Source organism: Ailuropoda melanoleuca, chromosome 4 (assembly GCF_002007445.2).
Source record: "Ailuropoda melanoleuca isolate Jingjing chromosome 4, ASM200744v2, whole genome shotgun sequence".
Taxonomy (NCBI): Eukaryota; Metazoa; Chordata; class Mammalia; order Carnivora; family Ursidae; genus Ailuropoda; species Ailuropoda melanoleuca.
The window spans coordinates 33877950-33892277 of record NC_048221.1 but is presented as its reverse complement, the minus strand read 5'-3'; the positions used below and the strand labels follow the sequence as shown (position 1 = coordinate 33892277).

Genomic DNA, 14328 nt, shown 5'->3' with positions numbered 1-14328 from the left:
TCTCCTTTCTTTGGTGTCTCTAAAATAATGTTTCTCAATGGGGAGGGCGGGCATATTGTCCCCTCAGGGGATGTTTGGCAATGTCTAGAGACATTTTTTTTTTATTGAGATATAATCGACATACAGCATTATATTAGTTTCAGGTATACAACACAGAGATTCCATGTGATCACCACAATGAGTCTAGTTGACATCCATTTTTGTTTATCACAGCTGGGAGTGCAGGATGCTACTTGGCTCTCCTGGAGGCCAGGAATGTTGTTAAACATCTTATGGTACACGGTTCATCCCCCACCCCCAACAGATAATGATCTCACCTAACCTACCAGGAGTCCCAAGATTAAGAATTCGGGCTCTGAGGCATTTTCGACAGTTGGAACCCAAGTCCATTCACCAAGCTATCGGAATGAAACCCAATTTAAAACAGTGACTACCTGGCCAAGATTCCATGAGAACTAAGGCTGAGTGATCCAAAGTTAACTCGCACATCAGATCCCTTTCTTGCTTCAGATTAATTTCCCTAAATAGCCACCCTGTTGCTTCGTGTTAGCAAGTGCCCATGTTGTTGGTGGGTGTTTCTCTCTCTTTCTCTCTTTATACACAAGACTCTATTTTCAAGAACATTTTCAGTTCTCTACCTTCACCCGAATCCCCCTCCCGCCTTGTATCTATTTTCTCTTTCGCAGCAACTCAAGAAAAGTTCTAAAAAGTACACAACTCTTGGAACATCAATATTTAATGGAAAGTGGGACTAATTTGAAAGTATCAGCATTTTAAGGCCATCTCGGTGAGGCGCATTTCAATAGCATAGTATGGTTATTTATCACAAATCAAATGCAGTACAATGCTTGAAGACAGATTATTTTTCAAACTAATTATGACAGTCTTATTTCCTACTGTTTTTGTGTTTCTTTTATGTGTGAGTCCCCCCTCTGAAATGTATTTTTCTTTTGTTTAATCCTGTAGCACATTCTTCTGTTAAAGCTCTAGGGTCAGAGGCTGCTAACTGCCAGTCAGTTTCTTCATCTAGGTTGGTGAATTAGCGGCTCACAGAATCTCACACCACTAAACAAAAAAACAAAACTCCCTATGAATATAAGTACCGCAGCTTTCTTTGATATTTGTTCAGAAGGAAAATTCATTTGTATAATCTATCAAGCATGTAACAATGTGCTTTTGATGGTGAAAATTGTTTTATAAATATTAATAGGTATGTTTTTTCACCCACTTTGTACACAGAATGGCCTTTGTTCAAGATGAATTTTCTATACAATTGAGGTTTCATTAACATGACATTGAATATCTTACATCTGAACCAAGTTCAGTACCTCAAAAAATACATTTTAGCATAGTTTGTTGTTTTAATGAAAAAGCTAAGGTTTGAGCAAGCAAGTTTATTTTATTGCCCTGCTGTTGACATAGCCATCAATCCATTTTTAACACACTCATTCCAAAATTGTACTTGGACAGGTCTTATAGGGGGAAATAAGCATATAAGAGTCAATCAATATTCAAGGATTAATCCACTCCTTTTGTGCAAGCTGCAGATTTTTGTTTATTTTGTCCCTTAAGCTTTTTTGTTTTCATGCCATTAGATGCACTTTCCTGTTTCTCTTTCACTGTAATAAGTATGATATCTGTGGCCATTACAACCTGAGAAGTGTGACTTAGTAGGGATTGGCAGTCTTTTTTATAAAGGACCATATAGCCTTAATTATAACGAGTCATCTCTGCTGTTTCTTGGGACAGCAGCCATAGAAATATGTAAACGAATGGGTGTGGTTGTATTCCAGTCCAACGCTATTTATAAAAACAGGCAGCAAGCTGTCACAAGGGCTATGCTTTGCCACACCCTGACTGAGATTCTCATTTGGGGCAGCGTAATCCAATCTTTAGCCACCCTGGCCTTAAGGAAAGGTATGGTGTGATTTGAGGGTCATCAAAGGCCTCTCTTCCACCCTCAACCTTTAGGCTAAAATCTCCTTCTCTGTCAGTGACATAGCCTGAAATGCCAACCATTAAAATCCATTCTGTGGGAAATTCTTACGTATTCTGAATATGGCGTTTCACTGAGAATCATAGGTAACCTGTACATCTGTAAACTCCAGTAGGCATTAGTTTAGATTCACTGTAAACCTATAATCTAGGCTTATAGGGAATGAGACCAAGGACAAGTCATTTTTAGTATAGAAGAATCCTATAGCCTGGGCTGCAGCATTGGGAAGCTGAGTGTGAGAAAGAACTGAGCAGGTGGAGTGTGGCGGTGGTTTAATAGCTGCTTTGCAGGGAGTCCCTGATTGCACCAACACCATGCAGTAGAAAATACTCCAGTTTCCATTTTAGAGACAAGGCCACTGGGCTTAAGAGAGGTGATACTGGCTACCTGACTCTGAAGTCCGAGTTGTAATTCATACCCAGGTTTGTTTGATGCCAGAGTTCGCTAAGTGGTGAAGTTGAAGAAAAAACATCCAGGCGATACAGCATTATAAACTGAGATAGTGGGGCAGGAAAGCATTTTGTATGTTTGGGACTGCCTTTAAAATAACAAATATGTGTCTAAAAGAGTCCATGTACCTCCTTAAAGTGCTTTATTCCCCCTGTGCTCCACCCACAGAAAAGATTAAGGCTTTGAGGGTGACAGTTCAGTTTTGGGTCACCCTTCTTAATTCCTAAGTCCCCTCACTTCCTATTTACATAGTGTTTGTAATGTCCTAAAGCACTAGGATGTAACGTACATTGGCCTCGTTATGTCATTTAGTTTTCTCTACAGAGAGGGAATGACTGGCAAGGGGCCATTGCAGAGAGGCCATTTATCCCATAAGTCTCATACCTGTGGGTACTCCTTTTATCCCATAGTTATCATCTTCGCTCTGGTTTAACTAACGTTTTCTCAGGGTGGTCCCCAAATAGTAAACTCCTTTCTGTCCTTGGCGTATACATCACACTACAGGAAAACGCTTTTTTTGAAAATCTGGCTTTGCGGAGGGTAGTTGGGGCTGCCTTCTGAACTTTGAATACATATCCATTAATTATGTTCTCTCAAGTAGCTTGGAACTGTGGTCTTTGTAAGGGGCAAAGATCAGCCTGGACCTATTTTGATTTACTAGTTTATTGATTTTGACCAAGAATTCTTTTATTTGAAAGTCTTCAGTTAGGAAGTCAATTTGATAGCCTTTGCCCATTCATTTTGAAGGTGTCAGTTACAAGTAGTCTTGCCAATGAGTAATGGAGGAGCTAAAATTACTAATAAATTAATTAAAATTTATTTATAAGCCTAGTGGAAAGCTAAGAATGAAGTTGCTTTCCTATTGATTATTATACCAGTCATTAACTGCTGACAAAATGCCACTGTGGCAAGCAGAGAATGTTGGCCAATTCCTTTGGTAATTGTAGGATTCCATCATTAAGATTGCTGTATTTTGTTCAGTAATTACTCATTTGCTCCCTGTATTCACGGTGTGTGGGTAAAGTGGTTGGACATTTTGTGGCAAGACTAAGGACTCTGGCAGACATTAACTTCTATATAAGATTCTCTCAGTGCTACTTTAAATAATTGCGGTTTGGGCTTTTATTTATGCCAAGTATTCTTAGATGTTAAAATGCCAGTTCTGCATAGATTTGTATCAAAGTGCTTGATTTTTGTGGTAGAGAGACCCTTGTATAAAGCCTCTATGGAGGGTCTGTAACTCTAGGGTGTTGTAATGTAACATTATTTTCTTGTCATTGTAAGCAAATGGGGTGAACAGACCATTGTCATTACTTTTGAATAAATTGCTCCAGGTTGTTTCCCTTTGAAGACTTAGGTGAATTTCACCAATGCTGGAGGAGAATGGGTCATTTCTCTAAAGTCTAGGTCAAAGATCCCTGCCTATGAATATCTGAAGTAAAGTACAAGAAGGTTAGAATGGAATGTTCTCATAGATAACTAATTTCTCCCTGAAGGGACATAATAAAAGGGGTCAGATCCCAAAAACCTGCATTCCACCTCACTTCAGGCTCTCCCTGAGACTTCATATAGAAGCTATTCTGCTGTAAATCAAGGAAAATGCTCTTTCTGTGGTCCATCATATCACCCAGTGAGTTTCAACTGTTTCCAGGGCTCCTGGCCATTGAGAGAGTTGGGAGATTTCTACCTGCACCAGAAAGTAGAAATAGTAGTGCTCGTAATGGCTGGCCACCTTCCATTATATCTGATCTGTCTCGATCTCTTAGTGTTTTATAACTTGAATCAAAAGAGTCCTATCTTGCATACATCAGGATGATGGTCCTAGTTTGAGCAGACCCCAAAGTAAGTATATCAGCAGTTTAGGGATTATTTCCATTTTCCAAATAAGAAAACTGAGGCCCAGGGGCACCTGGGTGGCACAGCGGTTAAGCGTCTGCCTTCGGCTCAGGGCGTGATCCCGGCATTATGGGATCGACCCACATCAGGCTCCTCCGCTATGAGCCTTCTTCTTCCTCTCCCACTCCCCCTGCTTGTGTTCCCTCTCTCGCTGGCTGTCTCTATCTCTGTCGAATAAATAAATAAAAATCTTTAAAAAAAAAAAAACCAAGGAAACTGAGTCCCAAAGAAGAAGTAGATTAAGTTTTTTTTTTAATCAAGTTACAGAGTTAGTTAAGGATCAAATAAAAAACTATTGATTCTAACCCAGTGTTCTTCGCACTAAATCTTTCAGAAATATTAGCGAGGATACTGATTAAATAAAAATGTCACTTTGCAGCCTCAGAAGGACAAAGGAGGACAGTGGGATTAAGCTTTATAATCTTGTTTCTCTTTGCATAGAAGGTATAAGTGATGATTAGTGGTTATATACTAAAAATAAGAAATGTAATAAAAATGGCAAATCAGGGCTGTATATAGATGTGGCAGTCTATAACTTTTAATGGGTGACCACAGTTTATATTATTATTTTATTAAACAGAGACCAACAGGTATAAATTACTCTGCTCTTTATGAGAATGTAAGTCCCTTGAGATCAGGGACTACACAATCATATTTGTATTTGTAGCCCTAAAGTTTACGATCAAAAAGCTGTAACAGCTTCTCCTACCCCTATCATGAGAAAAAAATGACAGTGTCTTATTTTTCTTTCTTCTGTACGTGCCAGCCAGGGGAAGTAATTTATAGATCCTTAAGAGATATTCATGTAAGTGCCTTTTTCCTTTATTTAGTTGTCTGTTTTGATGCAAAGATAAACTTTGATGACAATGCAGAATTCCGACAAAAGGACATATTTGCTATGGACGACAAATCAGAGAATGAGCCCATTGAAAACGAAGCTGCCAAATATGATCTAAAATATATAGGACTGGATGGGAACATTGCCTGCTTTGGTAAGAAAGTAGTTGTATCAAAAGCATGATTTGTGGATTTTTGCAGAATTTAGGTAGTCCTGATTTCTGAACCTTTCTGAAATCATATTTCCAGGTAGCCAGTAAAAATAGGAGTTTTTGTAGCCCAAAAGTCTTTGGAAACAATTCTGAGTTTCTTCCTAAAGTTCATTTTGCTCAGTGGTCACTGGTTTAAAGCAGGTTTTCTCAAGTCTGGCACTATTGACATTTTGGGTGGGATAATTCTTTGCTGTGGGGGCCTGCCCTATACATTGATATTTAGCAGTGTCCCTGGTCTTTAGGTGACAGGGACATGGTGACAACTAAAGATGTCACCAAACACTGGAAATACCGTCTGGTAGCCAAATTCACCCCAGCTGAGAAATACTGTTTCAAAGCATCTCAGTTAAATTTTGCTTAATAAAAATCAAAATCTTTGCTGCTCCAGTCAGTGTTAATATGCTATTCTGAAATTTGGTTGTAAGATAAAATTTCTCAGAGGAAGTAGAACATACACTTGAATCATTATGCTCCCGTTTCAGCTTTTATGATAACCAAATGATAAAATGTTTAATCCATTATCTAGTTTATTAATAAAACAATTGATTTTATCATACTCATCTAAATTTGTGAAAATGGCTTATTCAGCTGAGATAAGAATGGGTCTGTAGAGGCAATACAATTTCTGTTATTGTCCACGGCTTATAGAGCTGAGATTTATACGCATCCGTGTTTCTGGTGGAACCAATTCATTGCACTGGAAACTGAGGTCTTAATCTTAATGGAATTAAAATTAAAAAGATTTGTAGCTCATTAAACCAATAGGATTATTATATTCAGAACTGAACAGACCTCATCCAGTAGTCTGCTGAGCCATACAATAGAAAATGACATCTAATTACAAGTGATACCAAAAGCTCTTTCTTTGTATCGGAGTGATAACTGTAAGTACCAGCTCACTCACATTGTTCTGATCTTGATAAGCTAATGCGCTCTCAATATTTGTAGGCATTTAGAAAGGAGAATGATATAATAGTGTGTTTAGAACAAATTAAATACAGATTCTTTGTAGCCTTTGTGGGAGTATGCATGATTTGACCAAGTTAGCAGCCTCAAAGGCAACGATTAACACATTTCAAATTGTTTTAAGATCATATAGAAACCATTTTTATTGTAGTTGCCCCAGACTTAATTAGTCACAGTTCACAGGCTTGTCTGGGGAATTCAAGGGTCAGAAAAAGTGAAGTGTATTTTACCTTGAGAATTTCTGCTGTGTTCGGGAGGTCTGCCTTTTTTTTTTTTTTTTTTTCCTTTCTAACCTGAGGAAAGTAATTTCATGTAATTAAGTATAAGAAACCAAAGAAGTTTAATTGGTCAATAGGAATTGCAGCTTTAAAACTCTTTATTTTCTTAAAAAAAAAAAGCTGCTAAGATGTTAGCACATTTTGGTTCTAGTTTTAATGATCAGCTTGCTAATGGACATTCTTATATTAATTTGAAGAAGAAACAGAGAGATAAGAATATTATTCTTATGCTGTCATTTATTCATTTGTTTTCTGAGCTTATCCACATAACCCATAAACATGCATGGACGTCCTGAGTGTAAACAAGTATGGAGCCCTGTTGAAGTTGGGACCTCCATGGCTCAACCCCAGAGGGATGCTACATTCAAAGGAGCATATTCTCAGCAAGCAAAAAATTAAACAAATTCCATTTTTTTACTCAGGTCTCTTAAAGGATATTAAAAGTAATATAATTCACAGACCCAAGCAACTTCTTGTAGCCTTCTTCTCTCTTTCCCAGTTCTCTTGAGTTCTGTATTTTTCCAGAACCCAAAACTCCTTCTTCTTCTACTAGCCCAAATTAATTAATTAGGTAAATTCTTCCCTTTCATCTGTTTCCCAGATTGACTTAACTTCTCAACCAACCTGTCTTCGTATTCCCACATTTTTTGTTTTGTTTATTCTTTGTATGCACATTTCCTGATTTATCCTGAAAGTCTGTGAATTTACCTGGTTGAACACAGATCCAGGCAGGACAGATTGACCTGGTAGTGACAGGGTTCTCTTTGGCATTATGGGGAAGGGAAAATGTTCATACACCCTTTCGTGTTGCTAAATTTATCCTGTCGTGTGTGCCATTTACATTTCCCAGTGAATGGTGCTGGACTTGCCATGGCTACTTGTGACATCATCTTCCTGAATGGTGGGAAGCCAGCCAACTTCTTGGATCTTGGTGGTGGTGTAAAGGAAGCTCAAGTATATCAAGCTTTCAAACTGCTCACAGCCGATCCTAAGGTAACCTCTGTCTTTGTAGGGAGATTGCGTAATGTTCTGATTTTTCACCCTCAGGAGCTGCCTTTTTCCTGCTGCTAAGGGGTAGTAAGCCAACACCTTTACTTTGCAGCTGCAGGTGCAAATCCTACTTTATATCTGCTTGGGGTACACAATGGTTTGCTCATTTCAGATGAAAGGCTGGTAAGGACCTCCAGGATCTTATTTCAGATGCTGTGCTTCTAAAGTTCTGAGAGAGAAGAGGAAATTAAAAGGGGGGAGTGCACCAAACAGTAAAACATTGGTTGGCATGAAACATTATTTGAGTAATGTACACTGAAACGATTAGTCTTGCCCTTATGTGACTTAGAGGACTCAGTCTCTGATTCCTTCCATACACGTGCTGCAAGTATTATCATACAGTTAGAGATAGGAGAAAATTAAAGGATTTTTAACCTGTATATCACTAGAAAGTAATAACTGCACATTCGTCTGTATGCTTTTTAATTTTCATAGTTTATAGCGTGTGCTAGCTAGCATAGAATGTTGCTCTATGAACCTCTTTTCTTCTTGCCTACTGTATAGCTCTCACACCCATGCTAGTGCATAGTAGGGATTCAGTAAACACTTTCCAAGTTCAATACCCATATGCTTTGTTTCAACTGCAGGTTCTCACTTGTCTGTGACAGCAACATTTAGGTGGACGTTTATGACATGGCGAAGACTAACATGTTTTGAACGTCTTATGTATATCATTTACTTCTCTTTACAGTTCTGCGAGGTAATGTCTGTGCCGCACCATTTGACTTGAAACTTTGAGAATCATTATCTTGATACTGCTAGAGTATCTGAGACATTCTCTTGGTTCTTAATGTATATGAAGACATGGGAAATGTGAACCATCACTAGGAAGATCATAAATGAAAATGATACCAGATTTTTTTTAAAGAAATGTGGCCTGAACTTAATATGGAAGCTTCTCATGAATAAGTGTACCAACAATAGTCTTTTGGTTCACATATATAAAATTTTGTTTTATATTAGTAGTATGCTTGTCTGTTTTCATCATGACTCAGATGGTTGCTCACCTTACATTTTTGCTAACTCTTGTCCTTCTGATTCACAAAATAAATGGTAGGGTATTATCAGCTGCTAATCCTTAGTTTTCCATTGCTATCCAGGAAGAGCACTGTCATCAAAATCCAGTCACCCAGCTATGAAGAAAGTGCTTGCAGTTGGCTTTTCTGTTTATATAAGTACCTTGTTTTCATTGGTTAAGTAGGAATATTATCAATGGTTTCCTAGTTATTAATTTATTTATCCCTTATTATTTTCTTTTTTTAAGATTTTATTTATTTGAGATAGAGAGCAAGAGAGGGGGAGAGGGGCAGACTCCCCACTGAGCAGGGAGCCCAATGTGAGCTCGATCCCAGGACCCTGGGACCATGACCTGGTCCGAAGGCAGATGGCTAACCAACTGAGCCACCCAGGTGCCCCTTTTTATTTACTAAGGGAAGGATCATTTTCCTCCCAGAGAGTTTCCTGTCAATTGAAATGTCTAAATACCATGGATATAACTAACACACAGCTCTTTAAAGTGTTTGAACCACAAAGTATTCAGAGAACCGGGCAACTGTGATAAAATACTGAACTTTTAGTGTCTACTGAAATTCAGTGCTAAGAATAATATAGAGCTATCGAGGGAGTAAATCTACCAGGACAATCATTGCATTTTCTTTGGAATATCTTTTCTTAGCGGCTGATCTGGAATTTTAATTTTGTAAAAATACAGGAAGGGAAGGAAAAATCACTTGCAGAGCCATTTTTTTAAAAACAGTCTCTTAAAAAATTTTAACTTTACCCTATGGAATATTTTCAAATGCTTAGAGTATTTAAACTTTTTTGAGTTTGCCTGTCATCTTGGGTAGAGAAAGATATGTGGGAGTTATTTTATTTTTCTCATGCTATATCAGGAAAATGAATGCATAGCTCATCTCACTGTAAATTTTCCAAATCTTGAAATTTCAAAGACAGATAAAAAGCATAGAAATGCAATGGGTATTTTCAATCCTGGCATTGTTTAACAGATTTCAGAGAACAGAGACTTAAAATTAGTATAGATGAATTGATTTGATTTTGCAAGAAAACTGGTTGTAGTTCTAGCAGTAATTATTTCAAGTAGAGCCCCATTCAGCTGCCCAGAAGTAGAGAATCCCAAAAACCCAAAGCTAATTATTACAAAGGTATTGATTTTCTTGTTAGATGTAAGGATTAGTCAGTTGAACACGCTGAAACTCAAAATTGCAAAAGACCGGTTGTTAAACTTCAATCAACTGATAGTAACAACTCCTTGTTCATCATATGTGTGAGCTAATTCTATTGATCAAGTAATAAATGTTATAAATGTCATCATTCAAGAACAATATTATGGGTTGACCTGTATTTCTACACATAATGTCAGCCATAGAGCTGAAACTTTATTTTGTTTGACTATTAGCCCAAATGCTGACACTCACTGGGACCTAACACAAATGCCTTTATCACTAGTGTGTTCCCTGTTTGTTTGTAACATATATGAAACAGAGCTCTCTGCCAAACTGTCTAAAACAAGAATCTTTTCAAGATACCTCACTTACAAAACTGAATTCACATTCAATATTTTATAATTCTCTTATTTTCGAGTTGGGCTGGAGATGAGAGAAAGGCAATAGAATTTGTTCTGCTGGTGGTATGATAGATCTGCTCTTCATCATTTTTAACATGTAGAAGTCTAAGCACTAGCATTTTTTGAATCAAAAGGAGTAAAAATCACATGAAATAGGAAGTAGAAGTAGGGTTCTCGTGGTAATCTGTAAAGAATTTGAGCACACTTACAGGAAAAGCCCTCCAAAGAGTGTTATCCTTCAGTTTTGTTTTCCTGAATCATGTTTCGGCTTTTATTTCTAATTCTAAACTTAGGATTTCAAAGGTGTAGAAAATGAGTACAAATGACATCTGTAGTATGTGAAACATCGTACATAAATGAATAAAAGGAAAGGACAGTTGGCAGGAATCTCAATTCCATCCCATCTCTGTTGGCCAAAGTTAAGCAGATCTGTTGCCCTCTGAGGGCCTGAGGTCAAAATCTAGTATTGTGTGATTCACATTTGTGAAGTCACCGCACCTGATCTGTCTGTGCTTCCTGATTTAGATCTAACTCAGAGTCATGTTTTCAAAACTCTTTATTTTTTTAATTTTTATTTCTTTAAATATTATAATTTTTTTATTGCAGTATAATTAATATACAGTGCTTTTTTCCAAAGCTCTTTAAATATCCAGGAAGAAATGTGCTGTTAAGAGACTGTTTTTAAAAAAATGGCTCTGCAAGTGATTTTTCCTTCCCTTCCTGTATTTTTACAAGTGCTAGATCAAAAAGGAATGGATTCTCAGTGGGGCTCTGGTGCCAGACTGCCCAGGTTCCAGTCACATCTTTACCACTTACTGGTTGTGGGAGCTTGAGCGTGTAATTTTACTTCTATATATCTCAGTTTCCTTTTTTATAAAATGTAGTAACAGTGCTTATTACCTCAGGCGGTTGCTTCATTTATTTATTTTTTTTAGTGTTTGGAGTTTAACTTTCCTTAAGTTTTTTAATGGAGATATAATTGACATAAACATCATATAAGTTTGAGATATGTAATGTGTTCATTTGATGCATCTGTATGTTGCAGTATGATCACCAGTATAGCATTAGCTTCCATCGTGTCCTGTAATTACAATTTCTTTCTTGTGGTAAGAACATTTAATCAGAGAGTTGCTTATTACATGAACTGAGATATACATATACATTTCCCATTTAAAGGAGCAATAATTTTATATGATAGTATCATTTAAAATTCTTAATAAATTTTTATTGAAGTATGACCTACATACAGAAGAGTATGCAAATCAAAATTATGTAGGTTGATGAGTTATCACAAAGTGAACATAGCCATGTAACTGGCAGCCAAGTCACAAAATAAAACATGACCAGTGTTATGGACTAAATGTTTATGTCCCCCCAAAATTCATATGTTGAAATCCTAACCCCCCCCAACGTGATGATATTAGGAAGTAGGGCCTTTGGGAGGTAATTGCATCATGAGGGTGGAGCCTCGTGAGTGAAATTATTACCTTTATAAAGGAGACCCCAGAGAGCTCCTTCACCCCTTCCTCCAGGTGAAGATATATCTAGATGATGGCCATTTCTGTACCAGGAAGTGGGCTCTTGTGAGACACTGAATCTGCCAGTGCCTTCATCTTGGACTTCCAGCCTCTGGAATTGTGAAAAACAAATGTTTGTGGTCTTACCACTCAGTCTATGGTAGTGTGTTACAGCAGCCTGAACAGACTAAGACAACCAGCATCTCTGAAGCCAGTCATGTCCTCCTGCCCCGTGTTTCTCCTTCCCTGCTCTCTCCCCAAAGGTAACACAGCTACCCCAACTTCTGATGTCATCCATTTGTTTTGTCTTAATACAAATTTCAGCTTCGTAGGATCATACAGCGTACACTCTTTTGTGTTTGCCTTTTTCTGCTTAACTTTTATTTGTAAGATTCATCCACATTTTATGTAGCAGTGGTTCACTCATTCCTGCTGCTGTATGGTATTCTGTCGTGTGACTCTGCCAGAACACTTCATCTTTTCTGTTGATAGACATTTGTGTTACTCAGTTTTGACGATTATGTTGCTGTGAACATGTTCTCATACAAGTCCTTTGGAGCACATTTCCGTGGGATATAGTCTTGGAACTAGGATTTCTGGGTCATAACATACGCACATACTCGGCTTGAATGGATACTGCCAAGCAGCTTTGCACATTTGCCTGTTTACACTCTGGTAACCGTGTATGGGCGTTCCAGTTTCTCCACATCCTTCCCAGCACTCGGTACAGTGAAGCCTTTCTAGTTTCAGTCATTCTGATTGATGTATGGTGGTATCCAGTGTGGTCGAGTGCCTTTCTCTCATGACCAGTGAGGTTGAACACCTTTTCATATATTTATTAGCTATTAGGATATACTCTTTAAGCTTACCTTGTCTGTAAAGCAAACATGAAAGTAATACCCAGAAGCATTGCTTTGAATATCAACAGAGATCATATATGTGTAAGTACTTAGCAGACATTTCTGAAGCGCAATGAAAACTTTAATGTGTGCTGTTGTTTTTTTGAATGTTCAATCTCATCATTTCTAAGGCTTGGATTTATAATTATTGAAACAGGAGGGAAGAAGCGGTCATGGACGGGATGGGAGGTGTCTGAAACAGGTTCATTGACATCAGTGTTAACTGCATGTGTTGTTTTGAAGTTGACGAAATGTGGAAGCAATTCAATAGCTTCTGATGAGATCCTCTGTTCAGACAACCAAGAAAACACAGCTTAATCAAGGGAGGATTAAATTCATGTGTGCAAGAACCACAGAATGTCATTTGGTATAAATTTGAGAAGAGTCCAGCTATTTTGGCTCTGTGGTGTGTGCTTCAGAAGTCTTTAGATTTTGAGGCTGGAGAAGAAAAACTGCATGCCGTATTTTCAGTATCAAATGCCTTTCAGCATGCAAATGCCTTCAGTTTTAATAAATATGTTTGGGGATTAATATGTGCTAAATACCTCATACACATATTGTTGATAATCATACACTTAGAATATATTTAAAAACAAAACACAAGATCTTCTTTTTCACTTATTTACATGTTCATGTCAGAGGCTTGCAGCAAAACTCATTTTATTACAGACCACATGTATTTGCTGAAATACCATATCTGCAAGGGAATATTTATTTCGAGGGGGTAATAGAACTCTGGTAGGGATTGATTTTCAAATATAATGCCCAATCCTTTGAACAACGTGAGCATTATTTGTGAAATAACTCCCCCATCCCTGTTCTTATAGTCCTCTTTGAAAATAAATGTTACTTTCATATGAGTTGGAAGGAGTAAAAATCCAGGCAGCTGTTCTGTATGTTGATAGGCTACCTGATAGTCTAGTCTGAGAAGAATACAAACGATTTTGTGCTTATGAATTGGTAACCTGTCATCTGGTTTCACCCCTGTGTAGGGTAACACTGTGTGAGCTAGAGAACAGAAAGCCAGCTGCCCCATACTCATTGCTCTTTCTTTCCTCAAAGTACTTTTCCTCTTGTCTTGCATTTCTTTCTCTGATGTCCAGTTGATCCAAATTTCCAAATGTGTCCGGCTGTCCTTGTCCAGCATATGCTCATTCCATGTTACCTGCCAGTACTTCCCAGTTAGAACTGGATGCTGGGAAGGCAGTTGGTTCTGTATCTGACGCAAGATCAGTGTCTGATAGCTACTGCATTTTTCATGTATCCCTAATGGAACACTCTAAATCTATTTGCATGCTCCTTGCTAACATACTCTCAGAAATAAATCAAAAATAAGATCTTTACTCTTTGCTCTGCTTCTCAAAATTCAAATTTGAATGTCTTTTTTTGTTGTTGTTGTTTCATGATAAGTAATTTGAAGAATTTTAACAGACTTGGGGATATTTTAGTAATTTTTATCATTAGTCCCAACATGCTCAGTAATTGATTATGAATCCTATATGGAGATGCCTTTGTAGACTGTTAAAGAGAAATGAACCACTGATAAAACTATAATGTCATATAGATTCGAAATAATATATAATGATTAGAAGAGTTAGGTTTTTGTTGTTTTTTTTTTCTCTTAATGTTATGCACGGAGAAAA

The 14328-nt window shown here is 37.5% G+C and overlaps 1 protein-coding gene across 2 annotated transcripts in view; it reads left to right on the top strand.

The window, feature by feature from the left end:
- Positions 1-14328, top strand: part of SUCLG2 (succinate-CoA ligase GDP-forming subunit beta) — a 280881-nt gene that overhangs the window by 163259 nt on the left and 103294 nt on the right. For both annotated transcript variants that reach the window (XM_034658624.1, XM_034658625.1), the window contains 2 exons: positions 5173-5334; positions 7486-7628. In XM_034658624.1, the coding sequence (XP_034514515.1) occupies positions 5173-5334; positions 7486-7628 (305 nt within the window). The remainder of the gene's footprint in view (positions 1-5172; positions 5335-7485; positions 7629-14328) is intronic.